This window comes from Falco cherrug, chromosome 1 (genome assembly GCF_023634085.1).
Source record: "Falco cherrug isolate bFalChe1 chromosome 1, bFalChe1.pri, whole genome shotgun sequence".
Lineage (NCBI taxonomy): Eukaryota > Metazoa > Chordata > Aves > Falconiformes > Falconidae > Falco > Falco cherrug.
Genome location: NC_073697.1, coordinates 19,706,624 through 19,728,382, shown reverse-complemented (window position 1 = coordinate 19,728,382; position 21,759 = coordinate 19,706,624). Strand labels below are relative to the sequence as shown.

General features: G+C 44.5%; 1 protein-coding gene across 2 annotated transcripts; it reads left to right on the top strand.

Annotated features, from left to right (window-relative positions):
- Positions 1 to 575: 575 nt before the first annotated feature.
- On the top strand, positions 576 to 18,464 carry LOC102054486 (cytochrome P450 4V2). 2 transcript variants are annotated; one of them, XM_027797584.2, is made up of 12 exons: positions 576 to 662; positions 879 to 1,048; positions 5,446 to 5,558; positions 6,420 to 6,505; positions 7,529 to 7,719; positions 8,134 to 8,203; positions 11,593 to 11,719; positions 13,540 to 13,731; positions 15,073 to 15,175; positions 15,527 to 15,661; positions 15,833 to 16,012; positions 17,610 to 18,464. In XM_027797584.2, the coding sequence occupies exons 3-12, from the start codon at positions 5,529 to 5,531 to the stop codon at positions 17,783 to 17,785; spliced, it is 1,290 nt and encodes a 429-aa protein (XP_027653385.1). In that variant the 5' UTR covers positions 576 to 662; positions 879 to 1,048; positions 5,446 to 5,528; the 3' UTR covers positions 17,786 to 18,464. The 2 variants fall into 2 exon arrangements, with proteins under 2 accessions (XP_027653385.1, XP_005433832.2); XM_005433775.3 differs by lacking the exons at positions 576 to 662; positions 879 to 1,048 and adding an exon at positions 2,186 to 2,505.
- Positions 18,465 to 21,759: the final 3,295 nt, after the last annotated feature.

The window sequence follows — 21,759 nt, the reverse complement described above, 5'->3', positions numbered from 1 at the left end:
GTTCTGGGGGACGGGTAATGGCCTGCTTTGCTGCAAGCATGGAAGATTTTGGTTTCTTAAAGTTTTTTTCCTAAGGAAAAAACCTTCCTAATTGCAAATTAATTGTAGTGATTGCAAAGTTAGCAACCAGTTAGTCTTGTTTACTGTGGATGCTCTGTGTTTTGCAAGGGATGGTAAAAATGTCAGGTATATCTTGGCTGGGGCAAAGGACTAATGTGAAGAGCACACCGGAGTTTTTCAGAATGTGTTGCGTACTTCTCTTTTGTCCCTCTGTTGTATCGGATCTATTTTAGTCTTGCTTGGCTTTGGGTTTTTGGTTTTCATGCCGGTAACAATGATTTCATTGATTTCCTTATCAAAGAATCCAGACCTGCATTCTAGGGACCAGCAGAAGCCTGCGTTGCCATCGTGCCTGTGGGCTGACGGAGCTGCCTGATAGGGTGGTCAGCAGGGGCAGGTAGGCTGTCACTTAGGGGAGAGGCTGAGTAAAGGCAGATTTGTGCTGTTACATGCATTTATGACAGCAAAGATCCACTGACCAGTGGAGTGCCTGCTGAAAGCCAGCACTGAGCCCATAGCTGGCTGGGTGAAAAAGGAATGCTAATCACACTCTGATAGGAAACTCCTCTTTTACAGAACATTCTTCAAGGTTTGTAACGATGGTAAGGCTCATTGACATCATTAAGCTTCAGAGGCGCCAGATCTCTCCTTTCTTGGGTATATCTTTTATGTCTCATTCCAGTGTAACCGCTGCCTTTTGTTAGCAGCAATCACCACTGCCAGCTCCCGGCAGGATTTTGCAATGTTTGTTCTGCTGTGTTCCCTACTGCTTTCCCTGTGGCTTTTCACCCTGTCCTTACTGTTTTGCTGTCTTTCAGTTTTTTCCTACAGAAGGAGTTATCAGCAGTTAGAAACACAGATTTTGGCTTGGAATCACAGTTAACCACTTCATTTAATTATTTGCTTCATGAAGGCAACAACCTGCAAGGTTTTTTATAAAGAAGAAAATATAATTACCCAGCTGATCTTCAAGTTACAAAGACAAAAGGTGAGCCTCTTAACCCTGCTTCCTTCCTGGGTTGTCACCTGAGCAAAAGAGGGGACTGATGGCTATGTAGCTTGCCTTATGTCTTTGCAAGGCAGGGTATGTATGTGCTACTTCATGTCACAAACCATTACAAATAACAGCAAGAGTAGCAAAGTTCATTTCCAGCTGTTTACTGTGCAGAAAAATGCAACAGTCAGCGTTTATGATAAAGCATTTGCAGGCAGAATGCAGGAGTAGAGTGCCAAAATTTAATCCCCTCTGCTGCCAAAGGTCGTCAGCCCTTCCTTAGATTCTAATGTTCTGAGCTTTCTCTATTTGTGTTTCTTATCTTAGATGCTTTGTTTGTGCTGTTTGTTGGTTTACTAAAAATGCCAGTGCAGTCAGGTTGGGTACAAAACAGACAAGAACCATGACTGTGGCTGTAAGAAGATTGTGTGGTATATTCAGGGGATGAGGTTTTGCAGATTGGGTGTGAGCCGTGCTGTCTTTTCACCAAACTTCTGTTTGACCACAAGGTTTCTGAGCATTGAAGGCTTTGAGTAGCAGGGCTGCTGAGCCCCTTGGTTGCTCAGGGTGTATGGTGGTATGGCACCACTTCTGCCCAAGCGCTTTGCAAGTTGTGACATGGGTGCTGGTGCTGCCAGTTGTGTTACTGGCACCATTTAGTCTGTGACTGGGCGTCCAACAGTGAGATCAGTAAAGGCCGTTTGAGCTGTGAAGTGTCAGTGTGCTTTGCAGTGCTGCTCTTGATCGTGGGTCTGGATGGGCTCTGGTTTGTGTAAACCCTTGAAGCCATCAGCCCAAGCTGGGCACCTGAAAACAGATAGAGAAAGATGGTGTTGAGAAAACCCATCCTTCTCAAATCAGCAAAAAGGTGTTTTTTCTCTTGACAGTGGTTTGTATCTTTTCTTTTGAGGTATTGCATGGGCCTGCAAAGAACTTCTTCGCTCTGTTTGAGTCGGAGGAGCCAAGTGAGGGCAGGGAAATGGCACCCTTCCATGTGACTGTTCTGCTGTCACAAAGTGCTTGCCGGCAGCCTCTCCACATGTGTGTGTTATATCTCTTGTTTATTTTCCTAGCAGGAAGCTGTGTCTTGGGGACCATGTGACAGCTCCACCTCCCACACTTGTGACCCAGGTCCTGGCATACTTGGCTCACTGCAGCGCGGCAGCAGCGGGGACAGGCAGTGCGGGTTCCTCAGTAGGGATCAAGGCTCGAGGCAGGAGTTTGAGAGGTGGCCATGGAGGTCATGCAGTGGCAGGGAGCCACAGCGGGACCCCAGCTGCTGCACTTGGGGGCTGGGGTCATTGCTCTGCTGTTGGCGGTTGTGGCCGTGTGCTCCCTGCCCTCCCTGATGGATTACTGGAGGCAATGGTGGGTGATGAAGCCAATCCCAGGTATCAGCCCCTGCTATCCAGTGCTGGGAAATGCTCTACAGTTGGAGCGGGGGGCAGAAGGTAAGGGCAGCTTATGCCATAGCTCGGCTGTGAGGCCCTGCATTGCATGGGGCTTTGCTGGAGGAGCCAGCGCTGGTGGTGTGCTTGGGTGGTTGAGCTGTGGCTGGCTGGGGACAGGTCGTGGGGTGTGCCATCACCTTTAGGTCTCTCTGAGGCTGCGGGCAACCTGCCGAGGGGGAACTGTGGGCAACCTGCCGAGGGGGAACTGTGTGAGAAGTGGGCAGTGGAAGGGAGAGGGAACGGCATAAATGTGGGGTTATCAAAGATAGCTAGACAGTGGCTGATCTGACAGTGGCTTCCAGATGCTGTTCCCAGTTGGTGAGGTGGAGCGTGAATGTGGTTTTGCGACTAAGAGGTGTGCTGCGTGCTCTGGCAGCAAGTGCTCTTTTACAGCGCAGAGCACTGTGTCCCCATGGCTGTTAGCTGTGATCCAAACAAAGCTTGTAGCTTGCAAAGGAAAAATACTTCCTTAAACAATTATCTTTCCCCAAGTCAGCATGTGCAAGGGACTTTTGGGATGCTGAGATGCTGGGTCATTTTCAGAATTAGCTGTGCCTTAGATAGATTTATGCATTAGATGCAAAAGAACTTGCTGAGTATTTGCAGTACATCCCTCAAAAGCAAACCTTTCTGTTCTCACATGGGTCAATGGTACTTTTTTTTTTTTTTTTTTTTTTGTCAGGTGCTTGAGAAAGCACTAATTTGCTACACATTCCCTTTCCATTTGGTACTTGGTTTTGCACAGGAGCATGTTTTTTGAGGAGTCTGTCATGTGAAAGTGGCTCTGGCTGTGCTGTCAGTGGACCCTTCTGGGTGTGTTTGTGATGCCTGTGTACACCAGTCTGCTTTGCCCATGCATCCCTGGCTGTGCTGCCAGAAGAGAGGGCACCTGGGTCATGGGAGTGTGGTAATGCCAAGGGTGACTACAGCGTGGGTGCACACATTACCGAGTGCTGACACATGCTGAGGCATGATCCCTCTGTTTGCAAGGGTACATGTTCTCATCTTTCCTCTGGGTGCACCCCCATACCTAAATACAGGTGTGAGAGATCTTTCTTTGGTGGAAGTGAGGATGAGCAGCTTTCCCTGGAGTTGACTTTGGGGAAGCAGTAGCAGGATCATAGTCAGAATGTGTATATAAGCCTGACTGAGAGACAGATCTTTTTTTTTTTCTTTTTTTTTTTTTCTTCTTTTTACATCTAATTAAAAAAAAAAAACAAACAAACTAAGAAAGAACATTGCTTCTCTCTCCAGAAAGCAGTTTGATTAAGACTCTTATGTTCTATGGAATCTTTAATCTCTTTTGTTAGCAGGAGTCACATAGCTTCCATGCTTTACTTAAGTCCATGACCATCCATCTTTGTTTATTTGTTCTTGTTTATTTATGTAAAAATGAGTGAAGTCTGTGGTTTATAAGCTTTTTCATTAAAATGTGACAATTAAAAAGAATTTCAGTTTTTAGAAAAAAGAATAAGGTTTTATAGCAGAAGGAAAATTACTTTATCTGCTGGTGATTTTATTTGTTTGTATTGGTAGACAAATGCTGGAAAATTGTGATATTTTGATCATGGTGATGTTAGGAAAAAGGATGTAAAACATGGCAAAGTAATCTGACATTCTTAAGCCTTCTGGATGAGATGTCACTAGAACTTTGCCTAGGACTAGGGAATGCTATATTTGGTATCTATTAGGAAACTAGGGGTTTTTTCCTTTTATTTTTTTCCTTTGATTTGGAGACCTTTGAATTTTCAGCTCTGTGGAGGCCTTGGAGGGAGTCATTATTGTTTAATCTGGTTTGTGAAAGGGCAAAGGCATGTTTATTTCTTGAATATCCTGATAGCAGCCACCTCCTCTAGAACTGCAGAATGAACTTGATTGCCCTCTGTGATGAGGTCACTGGATCTGTGAGCAAGGGAAGAGCAGCAGATGGTGTTTAATCTGAATCAGTGAGATTTTCGATACCATCTCCTGTACTTTCTGTATAGCTGAATTGGTGAGATGTGGACTGGAGAAGTGGATAATAATGTTGGTGGAGAATTGGCTGGATTGCTGAGCTCACTGGTGTGAAGTCCAACTGGCAGCCAGACAGTAGTGGTGTCTCTCAGGTGGTCTGTGGCATAACGATCCTGAGTCTTTGTGCCCTTGAATTACCAAATCCACAGTGGCCCTGTAAGCGGCCACTAACCCTTCAGTAAGGTTTCTAAAAGGACAAGAAGGGAGTTTAATCCTGGAGCAGCCAGCTGTCAAAAGCCCCCTGCTAGAACTGCAAACCATCACTGATGGTTGAGGCTGTGAGTGGGAGGGTTGAAACATGTTGGAATAAGAAGTAATTTGACAAACAATAATGGTGGTGTAAGGGCTCCAAAGATTTTCTTCAGGAATCCAGCTATCAGAAGCTAGACTTTTGAAGTGATACTGGTTCCTGTGCAGTGCTTTGCCATTACTGTGTGTGATCTCACTTGTGCCTGCATCACAAATGTAGTACTTGTCAACGAGGTCTCAGGAAAAGGCTTGATGCTGTACTTGGAAAGTAAAGGAGCATCTTGATACAGCATTTTGGATAGTGTCAGGTAAGCCAAAATGTATGCATAGCCTTGATGAAGTTTGATTTGGTTCTAATAGTTACAAAGAGCATTGCAATACGGAAGGGCCATGCTGCAGTGCTTTGAGACTGCTTAAATCAAACTGCCTTCTCCGCAGCTAGGAGGGGTTTCTCTAGTAGAGTGCCGTCAAGAGTGCAGCCGTGAATCAATCCCTCTGCAGTACACCTAATAGCTAGGTGCAAAATATGCTGCTTGGTCATAGTAGCAAAATAAAACTACAATGAAAACATAATTACAAGGTATATGGTGAAAAAGAGGTCATTATAGAAGTCTTGCTTATTCAACACCCCCCCCCCCCCTTTTTTAAAAAAAAATCTAATCTGTCTTTTCATTTCAGGTTTTTTTAAACAACTACAAGTTTATACTGAAGAGTTCAGGAGCTGGCCATTGTTCAAACTTTGGATAGGACCATTGCCTGTCATGGTTTTGTATCATCCTGAATGTGTGGAGGTGAGTATGCTTGCCTCCTGTCTGTTCTACTGTCATGCAAAGTAGCGTCCAAGCTATTTGTTTCTATTCTCTCAATGTAATTTTTGCTAAAAAGGGCTTGCACTGATTTAATTAAGATTGTCCTCTGATCCAGTGCTAAAAAAAGGTGAAAGCAGAAGAATATTAAAAGCCTAGTCTTGGAAAAAAATAAATACTGAAGATGGCCAGCAAATGAAAGCACTAACTCTATATGTTTTTTATGTAGTATCTCTTTTCACTTTGTTTTCACGTGTGTTACAGCTTCTGCTCCGGAGAGCAGAATGGACAAACAGATAGCAGGGAAGATGGGACCACTGAAACAGGGATAGAACATTATGAGATGCAGGTTGCAATGCTTATGTCTGTTTGACCGACTTCTACATTAGGACTTGGTGGGTCTGTGTTGATGCTATGAAATGGAGTTGTTAGTTTTGCTACTGACAGTGGTTGTCCTTGAACTGGGAAGATAGACCTATTTCTTTATTGGAGGGGTTATTGAAGAGATGGAACTTCTTGTGAGTTTGGTTAAGGCTGGAAGCCATTGGGTTTTCTCTGAGCTCTGCCTGTGACTTTATAACACAAATTTTTCTTTTTCAGGAAGGTAAGGGGTGTAGGACTGGGAGTTTTTCAGTATTATTTCTCAGGAATATTTACTGAAAGACTTGAGGGTGTGACCTCAATGTTCCCCCAGTGTACCAGCTTGTATTGAAGTATTGTGCATTTTACTGAGGCTGAGGGCACTTTTGTGGGGGAACTGAGGTTAAGTAAAGTAATTTCAGCTGAATAAATCTCTCTCCGTCTAACAAGTGATGGGTTATTTCTCTCCTTTCATTTTTCTGACAGGTTATTCTGAGCAGTTCGAAACATATAGAAAAATCATACCTGTACAAATTCTTGCACCCGTGGCTGGGCACTGGACTTCTGACAAGGTATAGTGAAGTTGCAGGTGCATTGCTGTCTTTTTGAAATTCACAGAGTATATGATAGGAAGAGGGCTTGGTGGCAGGAATGCTGTGTGTATCTTTGGACAGAAATGTAGGTGATACCTGTAGAAGTCTTTTATCCTGAATTTCGTTCGTGGCCCTTAGGAAGGTAGTATAGCAAAGTGCAGAGGGTTGAGGTCCATGGGTATCAGACGTGGTGTATCCTCACTGTTTGTTTTCTTCCTTACTGGTTGTGCCTGCAGTAGACCTTTAGAGGTGTTTTGACTTCCGTGTACTTGCAAAAAACTTAATGGAGGAGAATGTTCCAGTCTCTGCTGGTTAAGGGCAGTAGTGGTAGATGCTAAACAGATAATCTGGCCTGAGGAGTGCCCCAGTAGCAGGTTAACAGGAGGAGTGGTGGGATGGTTTACCCTGTAGCACAGTTGCCAGCTGGGTGCCTGTGGGGCACGTGATTCAGAAAAAGCGAACAAGAACCCCCAGGAAGCTGGTGTCACCCACTGAGGCTCCATGCTTTTTTACTGACATGTGGGAGGTGGTTGCCTGTCTCCAGGCAACTGCAAATGAGGCAGTCATTTGCACAGTGTCCGTGGACCCTTGTTCTCTGCAGTCCTCATTTCCTAGTCAGCAGATGAAGGCAGGCACGGGTGGTGATTCACAGAGACAATGTGGTGAGTTGAGGCCTTGATGCTGAGTAGCTGGTTTGTCCTATTGGTGACTTCTGCTCAATCCCTCTGAGCCTGTGCACTGAACTGTGTTGCCTGAAGGCTTGTTGGCATCTCCTTTTGTTGAGAGAGTTACAGAAATGGTAGATGGTGCTTCACAGATTGCTGGAGCAAGAAACAACCCATTTTGCTTCTTCTGGTTAGTGCAATGGACAGGTTGAAGAGTCATCTACAATGTGTCCATCTTTCCAGGTTGCAGTTTTTACTGTGTACTTTCTGTGATGGTGAGAGGTTTATTTTTGACTTTGGAGTTTTTAACCCTTCCTTCTCCTTGTTGATTTTGCAGCACTGGAGACAAGTGGCGGTCACGGAGGAAGATGATAACTCCTACGTTTCACTTCTCAATCTTAACTGACTTTCTAGATGTTATGAATGAACAAGGAGGTATTTTATTGGAGAAACTTGAGAAGCACGTTGACAAAGAACCGTTTGATGTCTTTCTGGACATCACTCTCTGTGCCCTAGATATCATCTGTGGTAAGTCCTCTTCAGTTATTGTACTGTGCATGATGTGGATGTTCATGAGTACAGCTGTGCTATGTTGTGTGAGGAGGCAGTTGAAGAGGAATGTCCCTTCATATTGGTGAATGCATTTCCATCCTTCCAAGGCCATCCTTTCTCCTCAGGTGTCTTGTGTGCATCTGAGCAGGTGAGCGTGTGGGATGGGCAGGGTGAAGGTGTAGCAGTCTAAGTGAGGTTGTGTTGAGGAGCAGGGTTCCTGGGCATGGAACTGTAAAGGGAGCTCATCACCTGGAAAGGGATGTGTGTACACACCTCTCAAAGGGATGGTGTGGTGACAGTCAGAAGCTGGGAGCAGTAGTAACTGATTGTGTAGAGGGCCTCTGCATTTCACTTTGCACTTGTAAACTGTTGATGTTTTCCTCTTCCTAGAAACAGCAATGGGCAAGAATATAGGTGCTCAGGAGAATAAGGATTCAGAGTATGTTCGTGCTATCTACAGGTAAAGGAACTTTTTCCTTGGCTACTTTGTAGTTGTGCTGGAGTTGATGCTGCTGGTGTCAGGAAGGAGTTCATCTGCTGTGAGCCATGAGGGAGGGCTGGAGGCAGAAACCCAAGAAGGCAGGAAAAACTCCTGCAGATATTGATGTATTTTCCGGTATGAGTATATGCAATAAGGGGCTGAGGCTTTGTAGAGGTGTCAGCTGCCGTTCAGTTAATCCATTGGTACAGGAGGTTAAAAAAAAAAAAAGAGAGCTGCAACATTTCATATCAACATGACTGGCAGAATTGGGAAGGTGCTGGTTTAAACAGCATGTTAAAGCAGAGGCACTGCTGCTTTGCAATTCACAGCAGTATTTACACCATTCAAATTGTATGTGACTTTCCAGTGGATTAGGAAAAGCATGGTGTATATTCCTACCACACTGGTGTGTCAGCCTACATGAAGTGTGGCTGCCTGTGGCATTAATGCGGCAGAGGAGACACTGTTGTAGAAGGTCTAGGAGGTTTCTGGAGTGTGTGGAAGATAACTTCCTGACATAGTGAGTGAGCCAACTAGAGAAGGTGCCCCACTGGACCTGTTTTTTTGTGAACAGAACAAGGACTTGTGGGTGATGTGATGCCTGGAGGCCATCTTGGGCATAGTGACTCTGAGATGACAGACTGTTTGAATCTTGGAGAAATAAGGAAGGGGTCAGCAGAACTGCCATCTTGGACTTCTGGAGGACCAGTTTTGGCCTGTTCAGGAGCCTGGTGGACAGAGTCCCTGGGCAGGCAGTCCTGAAGGGCCAAGGGGTCCAGGCAGGCTGGGTATCCTTCAAGAAGGAAATCTTGAAGTTTACTGGTGCAGGAGCAGGCTGTCCACATGTGCTGAGAGACGAGCCAGCAGGGAAGACAACCAGCCTGGCTGAACAGAATGCTTAGGCTGGGACTCAGGGGAAAAAGGAGAGTTTGCCACCCTTGGAAGAAGGATCAGGCAGCTCAGGAGGACTACAAGGATTTCATGAGGTTATGCAGGGAGAAAATAAGAAGGGACAAAGCCCCACTAGAACTTAATCTGTCTACTGCTGTAAAAGGCAAGAAAAGATGTTTCTGTAAATACATTGGCAATAAAAGGAAGGCTAAGGGTAGTCTCCATCCTTTATTGGATGCAGGGGGAAACACAGTGACAAAGGATGAGGAAAAGGCTGAGGTACTTAATAACTTACCAGTAGTCCTAGATAACCAGAGAGGTCCCAGGTGACTGGAGGTCAGCAAATGTGACACCCACCTACAAGAAGGGCCAGAAGGAGGATCCAGGGACCTACAGGCCTGCCAGCCTGACCTCAATCCTGGGGAAGGTTAAGGAGCAGATCACCCTGAGTGCCATCATGCGACACGTGCAGGACAACCAAGTCTCAGACCCAGCCAGCAGGGGTTCATGAAAGGAGGTCCTGCTTCATGGACCTGATCTCCTTCTGTGACGAGGTAACCCACTTAGTGGAAGAGGGAAAAGCTGTGGATGTCTACCTGAACTTTAGTAAAGCTTTTGACACCATCTCCCACAGCATTCCCTTGGAGAAGCTGGCTGCTCATGGCCCGTACGTGTGCGCTCCGGGCTGGGTAAAAGGCTGGCTGGCTGGCCGAGCCCAAAGGGGGGTGGGGAATGGAGCCACATCCAGCTGGCGGCCGGGCACACGGGGTGTTCCCCAGGGCTCAGCGCTGGGGCCGGTCCTGGTTCGTGTGATCTGGGTCTGTGATCTGGGCGAGGGGATCGAGTGCACCCCCAGCGAGTCTGCAGCCAACACCTGGCTGGGCAGGGGTGCTGATCTGCTGGAGGGCAGGAGGCTCTGCAGAGGGGTCTGGGCAGGCTGGATCCACGGGCCCAGGCCACTTGTATGAGGTTCCACAAGGCCGAGTGCCGGGTCCTGCCCTGGGGTCACACCGGCCCCACGCAGCGCTCCAGGCCGGGGCAGAGCGGCTGGGAAGTGCCTGGGGGGAAAGGGCCTGGGGGTGCTGGTGGGCAGCCGGCTGGGCACGAGCCAGCACCGTGCCCAGGTGGCCAGGAGGGCCAGCAGCATCCCGGCTTGTGTCAGCAGCAGCGTGGCCAGCGGGACCAGGGCAGTGACCATCCCCCTGCACTGGGCACGGGTGAGGCCGCCCCTGGAATCCTGTGTTCAGGTTTGGGCCCCTCGCTGCAGGAGGGACACTGAGGGGCTGGAGCGTGTCCAGAGCCGGGCAGCGGGGCTGGGGAAGGGGCTGGGGCACAAGTGTTGTGAGGGGCGCCTGAGGGAGCTGGGGTGTTTAGCCTGGAGACAAGGAGGCTCAGAGGTGACCATCTCACTCTCTGCAGCTACCTGAAAGGAGGTTGTAGTGAGGTGGATGTTGGTCCATTCTCCCAGATATCGAGCACTAGGACAAGAGGAAACGGCCTCAAGCTATGCCAGGGCAGGTTTAGGTTGGATATTAGGAAAAATGTCTTCACTGAAAGGGTTGCAAAGCATTGAAACAGGCTGCCCAGGGAGGCAGTGGAGTCCCCGTTGGATCACCACCCTGGAGGTATTTAAAAGACTTGTAGATGCGGTGCTTAGGGACATGCTTTAGTGACGGACTTGGCAGTGCTGAGGTAGCAGTTGGGCTCAATGATCTTGGAGGTCTTTTCCAACCTAAACGATTCTATGATATCACCTGTAGCCTTTGATGGGGCTTATTGAGACAGCTGGTTACATAATAGGGGTGGAATTAGAGGGTTTGATTGTCATCTGTTCCTTGGCCTTTCCCAAATTGTACCATAGGTGGGCCCGAAGTTGGCATAAATGTAATAATTACTCCTCCAAGTCTTTCTGCAGCCAAAAGTATGTGCAAGAGCTGAATAGAAATGACAATCAGCCCTTTAAAGTGTTCTCCAGTTGTGTTTGAGCGTACAAGAAGTCTCATATTCTTTATTTTAAATACTTTTAGTGGGCTGTCTTGTATGTATGGTATCTGGACAGTCAAGTAGGAATATAATGCTTTAAGATGGTTGTTTGAGATCTCAGGGCAGATATTTTGGAACCCTGGCATGAGTAGTCTTTTCAGGATGTGGACTACGACTGGACAGGGTGCCTTAATATGTCTGTTTCAAGAGGATTCCAACTAAATGGGAATATGCATTTCTTCTCAGGGATCCAATGCTTAAAGATATAAATCATGGTGATGCTGGGACAGGTGACAAATTTTGAGATGGTTTAAAATCAGGTAACAAAGGAATTGCCTTCTCTTCAGATGAATGGCTTTAAACCCACACAGTATGTTAAGTTCTGCTTCACTGGGGGAGATAGAGCTCTTTTTTTTTGTTTTTGTTCTTAAAAGAGTGCTGTAAATTTGTTTTTTGTCAAGAAGTGTTACATAATTTAATTGTTGTGCCCCTAGGATGAGTGATCTAATCCAACAGCGACAGAAGAGCCCTTGGCTTTGGCCCAATCTTGTATATATGCTGTTCAAGGAAGGAAGAGAGCATGAGAGGAACCTGAAGATCCTTCACAATTTTACAGATACAGTATAGATTCTTTTTTGTAAACTATTTTTTAAATGGTACATTTTATTTGTTGGAGTGGTCTTGCACTCAGTGGACAATGGGGGTGAGGTTCAGCCTCCATGATATGCTTATATTAAGAGGAGAAGTTTTTTCTCTTGGGATGCTGAGGCATTCCCTGAAAAGAAGACAACAGCTGATTTCCCTGTCAGGAACTGTGTTGCATTTAAGCAAGGGTATATACTACTCCATGGGAGTAACAAGATGTACAGAACCTTGACAACCAAAACAAACAAGCGGAATTCATTGAACTCTTGTTCTGCCCCAGATGTTCCACATCTGAATCACCTGCAACAACTCACAGCCAAGTTTGTAGCAGTAAGCGTAGGGCTCTGCTTGGTAATGCCACTAGGTCCAGCCCTCAGAAATTGAAGCCTGTATTAGTTTTCCCCTATCCAGAGCAGAACTGCTGAGATGAGCAAACACATGCAGGTCTCCACGTCAGCAGTAAAACACTTTGACACAGAAACCATTAAGCATACGTCACTGATTTGGCATAAAACACAGTGTTCTCTCACCATGATATACTGTGCAAGTAACACCTCTTTTTCTCACCGAATAGTTCCCATGCTATTCTTGCAAATGTTTGCCCTCCCAAAGCTACTGTTAGGGTGTTAGCAGAAAGGCTGCTTTCCCTGAGATACACACGTACGTACCCCATGATGTCATTGTATCAATGCCCATGACAAAGGAAATAACGCCACATTGACTCTGCATTGTTTTTAAGTGTTTCATGTTTTGCTTCCATTTATTGGGAATTGCAGCAGTGAGGCATGAAAGAGGCTCTTAAAGGGACCTGTGGTAGCATTTGCTCTCTTCCCGTGCTGGGCTGGTGCACTGGTTGCAAGAGCCCAAATCTTAGAATATGAAAAAGGAATGGTAAATAATAATATCACCTAGTGTAGGTGCTGGCAAAGCACTGAGACAAAAGGTGGCTCAGTATGTGTCTTCAGATGTGTATGTTCAGCAAGGGAAACAGCGTGTGTGTATATAACTGTTTCCCCACCCTCACCCCCCCCATTCAGTGCTTCCTCTGAACAGACTGACATACTTTACAACCTTTATTTTTAATTATTTTGTTCTTGTTGCAAGCAATACCAGTTTATTGAAGGGTTCTGTTTTGCTATTATGACAATGGTGGTGACAAGAAGAAATCTCTGTCTGACGCTGGGGCTGTGCTTTGACCAAGAAAAATGAAGTTCAGCCATTGCTCTTCTGCTGAAGGAAATCCTCATACTAGGAACCTTAATGTATTGGTTCCAGCCATGTTATGTGTAGTCCTGATGCAGGATTGTGGGGTGCCCTGGCTTCTCTTCGGTCTCCTGTGTTCCCCAGAGGTTGGAGATGGGATTCTTTCCTTCATTAGTGGATAGGGTAAAAAAGACCATCTTGTTGATCAGCCTGTTAAATTGTGATTTTTATTTTATTTATTTACTGTCACTGTTGTTGATGTTCACAATGGGCTTGTTTCAGATATTCTGGAAGTCTTTACACTTCTTGATGATCAACAAGTTTTTTGCATAGTTTGGCTGTCTATTTTCTTGATCACACAAAGGCTATTCAAGGTGCATTCTGTTGCTTGGAACAAGCGGGGCTGGCCATATTTTACCTACTAACACAAAAAGTCAGTTAAAGTTCATGAGCTAATGCTGACAGCTAGGCTGCTAGTGCATGTAGACTGTTATGGATGGATGTTGTTTTAACAAGTTGGGCCAAACCTGTGTGATGTAGACTGTACACATGTGCTGTGTGCATCATATCTGATGCAGTTGTTCTAATCTCAGGTCATTGCAGAAAAAGTTGCAGAACTTGAAAACTCCAAGCAAATGAAACGTGATACTGATGGCAACTGTGAAGAAAGTGGCTCCAAAAAAAGAAAAGCTTTCCTGGACATGCTGCTGAGTGCAACAGATGATGGAGGGAACAAACTGAGCTACAGGGACATTCGTGAGGAAGTGGATACTTTCATGTTTGAGGTACTGAAGGAACCCATTGGTTGGTTGTTTTTTTGTTTGGGGTGGGTTTTTGGGGATTTTTTTTTCTCCCAGAACCTGAGATTCACCGTTTGTGGGTAGTGACTCTTCCCGTTCTTTGTTCAGGAGGTTGCTTTTAGTATAAAGTTATTTTAGCCCTGGAAACCTAAAAGGAAATCTCTGTAGGATAGAAACTACTGAAGGATAGAAACAGTTGATCCAGAATTGTGTATTGCCCAGTATTTTGCCAGGGCGCACATGTGGCAGGCCCTGCCTGTGTAAGCAGGCTTTATTCGTGAAAGCAGGTGAGTAATAAGAGCTTAATGGCTGATGTGGGCCACGGGCTCTCAGCTCCTGTTGCAAACCTCATTAATGCTAGAGACAGCTCTAAATAATTTCAGTGTTTTGTCTTACGCTTTGTCAGCTGTACTCAGATTTTGTCGGTTGCCACGGTGGCTGTAACCTTCTGGTTCTGTTGTCAGCTGCGCGTTGGTGTACTGTCTTCTCATGTCTGGCTCCCTGTCTAATGAAGGATCTAAACAAGACTCACAAGTTTTCCACACACCTCCATTAGGTGGACCTGAGTTGTTACAGGTTACAACTGCTGTTGTAACCTAGGGAAACTGTTTTCCCACCTTACCTTTCCTGTATTACTCCATAGTTGGATTTTGAAGAGGTCCAGCATCTTGAACTTCACAAGAAGTGCCCCTTCTTAGTGTCAAAACCCTTGCTGGTCAACTTTTCCCCTTGCTGTTCCTCTTTTTTTGGTTTGTTTTGTTCCCTTTCCATTTCCCTTTCCTTTTCCTTTTCTTTTTTTATGTGGTGCTGAAAACTGTAGTAGCTGATCCCCTTCTCATAGGAAACCACGAAGTATTCCATTCCCTCCTATGGCTACTGTACTGTGTCTCATTAGACTATTTTTTCGATAGTTTTGTAAAGGTTACAGGTTGTGTCCATTGTATCTCTCCTGTTGTAGTTGGCCTTCCAGATGTTTCATTGTTGACTGGACAGTAACCAAAAAGATGAATATACATCTCTTTCATTGTGTAGATACTGATAGTTCATGCAGCTTTTGGAGGGCAGAGGAGGGGGATGTTTACTTGGGTTATTTCAACACTTTTCCCTTTTGCTCAGTGTTTAGTCATCTGACAGAATCATGGGTCGTTACATCCTGATAATCAGTGCGTTGGATAGAGTTCTTCACTCATTATTTTTGTTTTTCTCATGGTCATGAGACCAATAATTCTCACTTTCCATACTACCTGCACACCTGAATATTTACGAAGTCTGCTTGTGCACAGGAGTAGTGTTGAAGTGAATGTCTTTGTAAATCTGGACCTCTAGGGCCATGATACAACAGCAGCTGCTCTGAACTGGGCCCTGTACTTACTTGGACATAATCCTGAAGCCCAGAAGAAGGTTCACAGAGAACTGGATGAGGTGTTTGGTACGTTTCCATTCTCCTGTTCATTGAGGTGGTTGTGGCAGTTGTGTTTGTGAGTTGATGTGTGGTACAATATAAGCCCAGATGTAGAAGAGGAGGTTGGAGCAAGCCTTATGGCCCTTCTGGAGCTTTCAGTGGCTAGAGGTGATGGGAATGGGTGCTGGAAGGTCTGTAGGGAGAGTACAGCCCACCTTATGTCTCTGGGGAAAGGCATGCATGTTCAATGTATGTGTGGCATCTTCTCCTGTATTGTCTTGGAGTGTGATGAGAGTCCGGGAGGCAGCTGGGATGAATTTGTTTAACCAAAAATGGGGAGTTCTAGTCTTGCTCATCCCCCTGTTTGTTCTTGGACAGGGGACACGGAGCGTCCTGTTACAATGGACGATTTGAAGAAGCTTCGATACCTTGAGTGTGTTGTGAAAGAAGCCCTTCGGCTCTTCCCTTCAGTTCCACTGTTTGCTCGTGCCTTGAGAGAGGATTGCTGCATTGGTAAGTAGTGTCTTGCATTTGCCACTTCCTATACTGCTAGCATCTCCTCAGTAGAGGTATTCCCCAAGTAAAGGAAAGCATTGTTTTATTTTTTACTGAACCGTTGTGTACAGAAAGTCACTTACTTGCTGTTGTTTTGACCCCTGTTCTCCCTTTCCCTTTTCTCTTTAGGAGGATATCAGGTACCAAAAGGCACAAATGTTCTTGTTATAACTTACGCCCTGCATAGAGACCCTGAGATCTTCCCTGACCCAGAGGAGTTCAGGCCTGAGCGATTCTTCCCTGAAAACTGCAAGGGAAGGCACCCGTACGTTTATGTGCCTTTCTCAGCTGGTCCCAGGAACTGCATCGGTAGGTAGCTGCAGAGGAAGCCCTTGTAATGTGGCAGCGCTGCTTTTGCTGTGGTAACTGGGGCAGCAGTGAGTGTATCAGAAATGTAAGGCTTCTTGTGCCTGCTGGTTGTATCCTGTCCTCCCCCCCAGTGCACCCCCAAATTCTGGGCAGTCTCCTCTCCCCTGCCAGCCTGGTGCTTGAGCTGCCACATGTTGCTTCTTCCCAAGGGTTTCCTTTCTTCCCAGGGGCCAAGGTCTATCATGCTGGAGTTTCCTCCTCACTACCTGTGCAGCCTGGCAGCATGTTAATGGGCTCCTGCGTTAGTACAGGATTGCTTCCACATTTCTGATGCTCAGTGTCAGCAAGACAGAGCAAGAGAAGGCAAATGTCCTGCACTTGTTTTGCTCTGGAGACATCTCATCTGTCTATCTCATGATCTCAGCTGGGTGTCCCTAACATGCAGTCCACAACTGATGTATTCTTTCTCTCTTTCTGACACTGCTGTTGCTCTGGTGTTTTCACAGTCATCCCAGAACTTTTTAGCTCTTCGGATGCCACTTGGCATTTATATGTGCTCAAAGTAGAGTCGTGTTGTTTATATTGTAGAACATATGCAAAGACTGTTCCCTGCACTAACCATAAGTGCAGACAGGGAACACGCAGCAATTGTCCTGCCATTTACAAGAACAGGCAATACAGCTACTTCTGGGTTTTTGGTTTTGTTTGTGTTCTTTTTTGGGAAGTGAGGTTTGTATGGTTTTAAATTGTCTCATTGGGAATAAGTGCCCTTCCCATAAGAACAGCAGACTAGGTCTTCCCATGTTCCAAAGAGGAATCTAATTTAATATTACACATCTAGCTAGTTCCTGGGTTTGTTAATAACATTGCAGAAGTACATCACTCTGTACATGTATACAGACATCCATCTGTGCATATTATACAGAGGGGAGCACATAAAAAGTTTTGAGCACTGGCCTTTGTGTCCTGTTCCCATTTTCAGTTTAGTTTCAGTGAACTGCCTGGATTGTGACACTTGGTTTGGTTTCCCTCATATTTCTCTGTTCTCCCCTTTCCTCCTCCACCTTCCTCTGAAATGTAAATCAGACTTTGCCCTCTGTGCTGCTAAATCATCAGTGTGATGCTTAGTGTTCATTGAATGAAGGTCTGTCTGTCGTTCTGCATCTCCTTTGCTCCTCTCTGCATACACAAAACAGTGGGATTTGTCAGTCCCCACAGTCCTTGTGCTGTGTCCTCTCCTGCTCTGGTCTGCCATCCGTTCCCTGCTGCCTAGTGCATCCAAGAGACATGACAAGGCTGTGTTTTGTATTATTTCCATGTAAAGTGTTGACTGTTTCCTCTTTGCTGTTGGAGTTCTGTGTACTATGGGTAGGAGGACGTGCTGTGGATTGTCCCAGGAAGGCCAGAGTTGTCATGCAGAAAAAAGTACCGGTTTCAGTAGTATCCCTATGACCTTGATTTTGACCTAAAGCCAGTTCTGTTCTCAGGGCAGATGCACTGTCCTTGCTGTCCTGCGGTCCTAGGGATATTGCTGTGAGCATGCAACTGTTAATGCAACCTGACAGTAGCGGGTTTTTTTCTGCTCTGTAACTTGTAGGTCAGCGCTTCGCACAAATGGAGGAGAAAACTCTTCTAGCCCTCATCCTGCGGCGCTTTTGGGTGGACTCGTGTCAAAAGCCAGAAGAGCTTGGTATAACTGGAGATCTGATTCTTCGTCCAAGTAATGGCATCTGGATTAAGCTGAAGAGGAGGCCACATGCTGGATCAGAATGAAAGGAAATTCAAGAAGTTATTTTTTTCAAAACGTTCCAAGCTATTTAGGCTGTGATACGTTTTAAAATCAGATATTTTTATGACAGGCCAGCAATTTGTTTAGACTAGTAATTACTGATTGTTTCGTTAAAGAAGATGTTTTAATAGCCCTAAATTGCTCGTCTTTTCTAGTACGTCTGAAGTTCATGTTCATCTTTGAAGTGAAAATCTTTAAACATCAAATCATGCCTTAACTACTCGGACGAAATTATTCTAACAGTGCAAAAAACCTTAACTTATGACTGTAACAACAGTAATGCCTGTGATGAAGGGATCTGGTTATATTCCATAGAACTTGCAGGGTATCACAAATCTTTGTATAGCTTTCAGGTTTGTTTTGTTCTGAAAGGTAAAAGTGATCAATTCTTCCACTTGGCACAATTTTTTTTCTGTCTTGGTGATGACTGCATCTATGGGGACAAAGCAAAAAATCTCTGATAATTTAACTCCTCCTTTCTAAGCATTTGCAGTAGTTCTTAAGTAGTGAGTACTCTGAATTATTTTTCAGCTAGGTGTACCATAAACAGTCTGTATAATCATACCATGAACTAGATAGTGTGCAAATTACCCATAGGATTTCATAGTGACAGAAGCACTGTGTTATTACACATTTTGAGAATAAACTTCTACTGTGCCTCAATATGGAATGCAATTACATCTGTAAAGGTTACATGCCTGGGTGCAGGTAAGTTACCGATGGATAATTATTTCTTATCATCCATTCCTCTAGGTGATCAATTGACCAGATTTTACTGTGTTAGTCCAAGCTGAAACAATGAGCCAATCTGCTTTTTCCTTCTAGGGTCCTGAAGGTAACACAGAGAATTTCTTGCTAATTGATGTTAAAGATGAATTACAGTGATGGGATGAAGCACCTCTGAAAGTTTCTGGCTGGTTGTACGTTCAGGACAGGTCAAAATCTACAACAGGCCACACAGCAGAAGAACAGACTCTCCATGTCTTTTGTAAGCGCTGAAGAAAAAGCTGGTACTAGGCCAAGCTGAGCTCCTCTAGCCTGGTCTGCCCTTTACTTCTGCCCTATGCATTGGCGCTTCTTTTGGCTGGTGTGTGCTGCCCCAGCATAACACCTGCTTGGCGCTGCACAAAGAAAGGTCCATGTCGATAACCATGCCTCTGGCTTTATCTGCTGATGCAGCAGTTGCTCTTGCCACCATGGTTGGTGGTGGTGGGGTTTAGGTGTGCCATCACCTTTAGGTTGTTTTGGGGCTGTGGGCAACCTGCAGAGGGGAACTGGATGAGAAGATGGAGGTCAGAGCTGACACAGCTGATACAGGCTGGTCTACTACTGATTCATGTGTTACAGAGTACCAAAGGAGTAATCTGGCCTTACTGGTTTTGTTGACCTTTACAGGTTCCTTTGTCTGCTTCTTTGTGTCCTTTTAACAGCACTTAGTGGTTTTACCTGGGCTATTGCTGTGCTTTGTAGAACATCAGAATAGAGAGAAACAATTCCTTTTTTCCAAGTAAATGAGAGCTCTCCTTGAACCTGCCAAATTATTTTTATTCTGATAAACACGGGGTTTACCATTTATCTAAAGAATTTATAAAAAGAAAGGATTTCCCCACTTTGTTTACTTGAATGAAATCACAGACCTTGACAATAAGTTTATTGTAATTGCTATTTTTCTTTTGTCATTAAGAAAACAAGTCATGTAACTGATAATATCAGTACATTTTTCAGCCTTCGTTTCAAGAATTTCGTTGCTAGATAATAACAAGAATTTAAGTTCACAGGGCTGGCTGTGAAAATTGTTTTCTTTATAATAAGATAACTTTCCAGCCAACCTTCTTACATAAATACACTTGAAACAGTGACACATGTTTTTCAAAGAGACTCTAAGTTAAGGAATTATTTAACACTTCTGGGTACTTGTTAATGTGAGCTTTGCTGGTATACAAAATTTACATCCAGAATACATTTTCTTAGGACATTTGGTACCTTAGTTGAAACCTGGAGAGTTACCTCATGTTTTGTTAAACGACGTCCTTAAATTGAGGACTTTCAGGACAAGTGAATAGTAATATTAATAGATCCCACAGAAGAAAAATGATTTTGTGGGAACAGTTTTTAAAACTGCCCAAAGCAGAACAGTTCTCTCCATAAGATCATTTTTGTGACATCTATCTACAATGACCAATTTATTTGCTTGTGCTTTGTTTTTGTACCACACACTTCTCATATAACAGGATGTCAAGTAAATTGTAATTTCTTTATAATCTCTGATGGGAACAAGAAAAATAATTGAATCAAAAACTAGATAAAACTGTGATGAGAAACTTCTTATTAAAAGTGCATGGACTCAAATGCTGGCCCACAGTTACCAAAGGGGAAAATCCCTATTTAATGATGCACATAGTATCTTTGCCAAGATTAACACTGATGTAATCCTGTGGTCTTTGTGTTCAGAGCTGTTCTGAAAAGGCAGTGACCTCTTGTCTTTTGTTATGAAAACTGGTTCTGAAGCCATCTGAGGCTGCTAAGGAAATAAATACTGAGGAAATAAATACTGAGGAAATCAATACTGAAAGAACAGGAGCTTTCTGCTTGCAGTGTATGTGTTAGAAAACTTCCGTTTTGTAGAGTGTGTACTTTTATTAACCTGAGTCGTACAGTATGTAGTTGTTGGTTGTAGTCAGAAACAACCCTTTGGGTTTAGGTGGTTGTTTTTGTTTTGTTTTGTTTTTTTTAAACCCTGTAGGACTTAGGAATGCAGTGCAGCTTTGCCAGGTTTCCTGATAAAATAATGGGATAATAAACCGTTGTGTAATAGAAACTGCATATGCATAGTAGCTGCTTGTACTTTTGTCCCGATGGCTAGCTATCTGCTGATGGTATGAAGGTAGCAGTATGAACTCTACACCTAAATATTACTCCTGAGTAATATTGTATAGGGTAATCTCAGTCATGCTAATCACAAGGTGATGCTGGCTCCGTTTCTGAAATATGACTGCTTTGCTGTAAGCAGTTGATAGCCTTCTCTCATAAAGATCCCTTTTTTTATGGTGACAGAAAAGACACAGCTTTCTACTACTACTACAGAAATAGAATGTGTGAGTGTTTCTGGATCATGGTTTACAGCTTTTACGAAGAAAACTGACAACAAACCCTCTGTGTGACCTCGTAGGTGGTGCTGCTTGAAAGTACCTCCAGGGCTGCTTCAGAGGAACTGGAGGTTTCCAGCCATCTTGACACAAACTGCTTCTTGGGCTCTGAAAGCTGCACATTTGGGGCATGTGCAGGAGGTGGGCTAGTGGTGCTTACGAGGCATCTGCCTGCCCTCCTGAATTTAATCCTCACGCTGCAAAAGGCAAACCGTCATGTGTAGATCTTGCATGCAGATCCTCTTGCCATGTGTGATCTAACATACCATCTTGCTGATACTCCTCTTCCAGTAGTTAAAGGACTCGGAAGAGCCTTTGGAGAATGCTACCCCACTTTCCTTTCTAAAAGCAGTGTCAGTGCCACCCCGTGGCAAACCTCACAGTGTAGTACTACTTCAGTTCATAGTCAGGTCATATTTAGAAAATTATCTTTATAGTTTGCATGGATTAAAAACTAAATTAACTCACTTTACTTTCTAAAAATAAAAAAAATATCTGAGATTCTTCTGAAAATGGGAGTTTTCTGCTAAGTATAACTTCCTCTTTTGCTCAGCAAATGGGCTTTTCTGATCAGTGTCTGGAGTGTAGCTTCTGGAAATGGGAAGTGTTCATTGCAAATGCAAATTATTTTGAGCCAAGAGAGGCAACCAGTTAGAAAAAAACCTGTACTTCCAAACCTCCAGACTAACTGCAGACTAGTAGTTCGGGGACACATATAACTTGCTCACGTTACTGTTTGATAATTGACAGGGCCTGGTGAAGACACTGGAACCCTTCATTATGTTGAAACTTGCTGTCTTCTCTAATGTCTA

Coding starts and splice junctions, on each gene's coding strand:
- LOC102054486 (XM_005433775.3), top strand. CDS start 2,289: ATGGAGGTCATGCAGTGGCAGGGAGCCACAGCGGGACCCCAGCTGCTG. Junction 13,732..15,072: donor TGGATACTTTCATGTTTGAG/GTACTGAAGGAA, acceptor CTGGACCTCTAG/GGCCATGATACAACAGCAGC. Junction 15,176..15,526: donor AGAACTGGATGAGGTGTTTG/GTACGTTTCCAT, acceptor GTTCTTGGACAG/GGGACACGGAGCGTCCTGTT.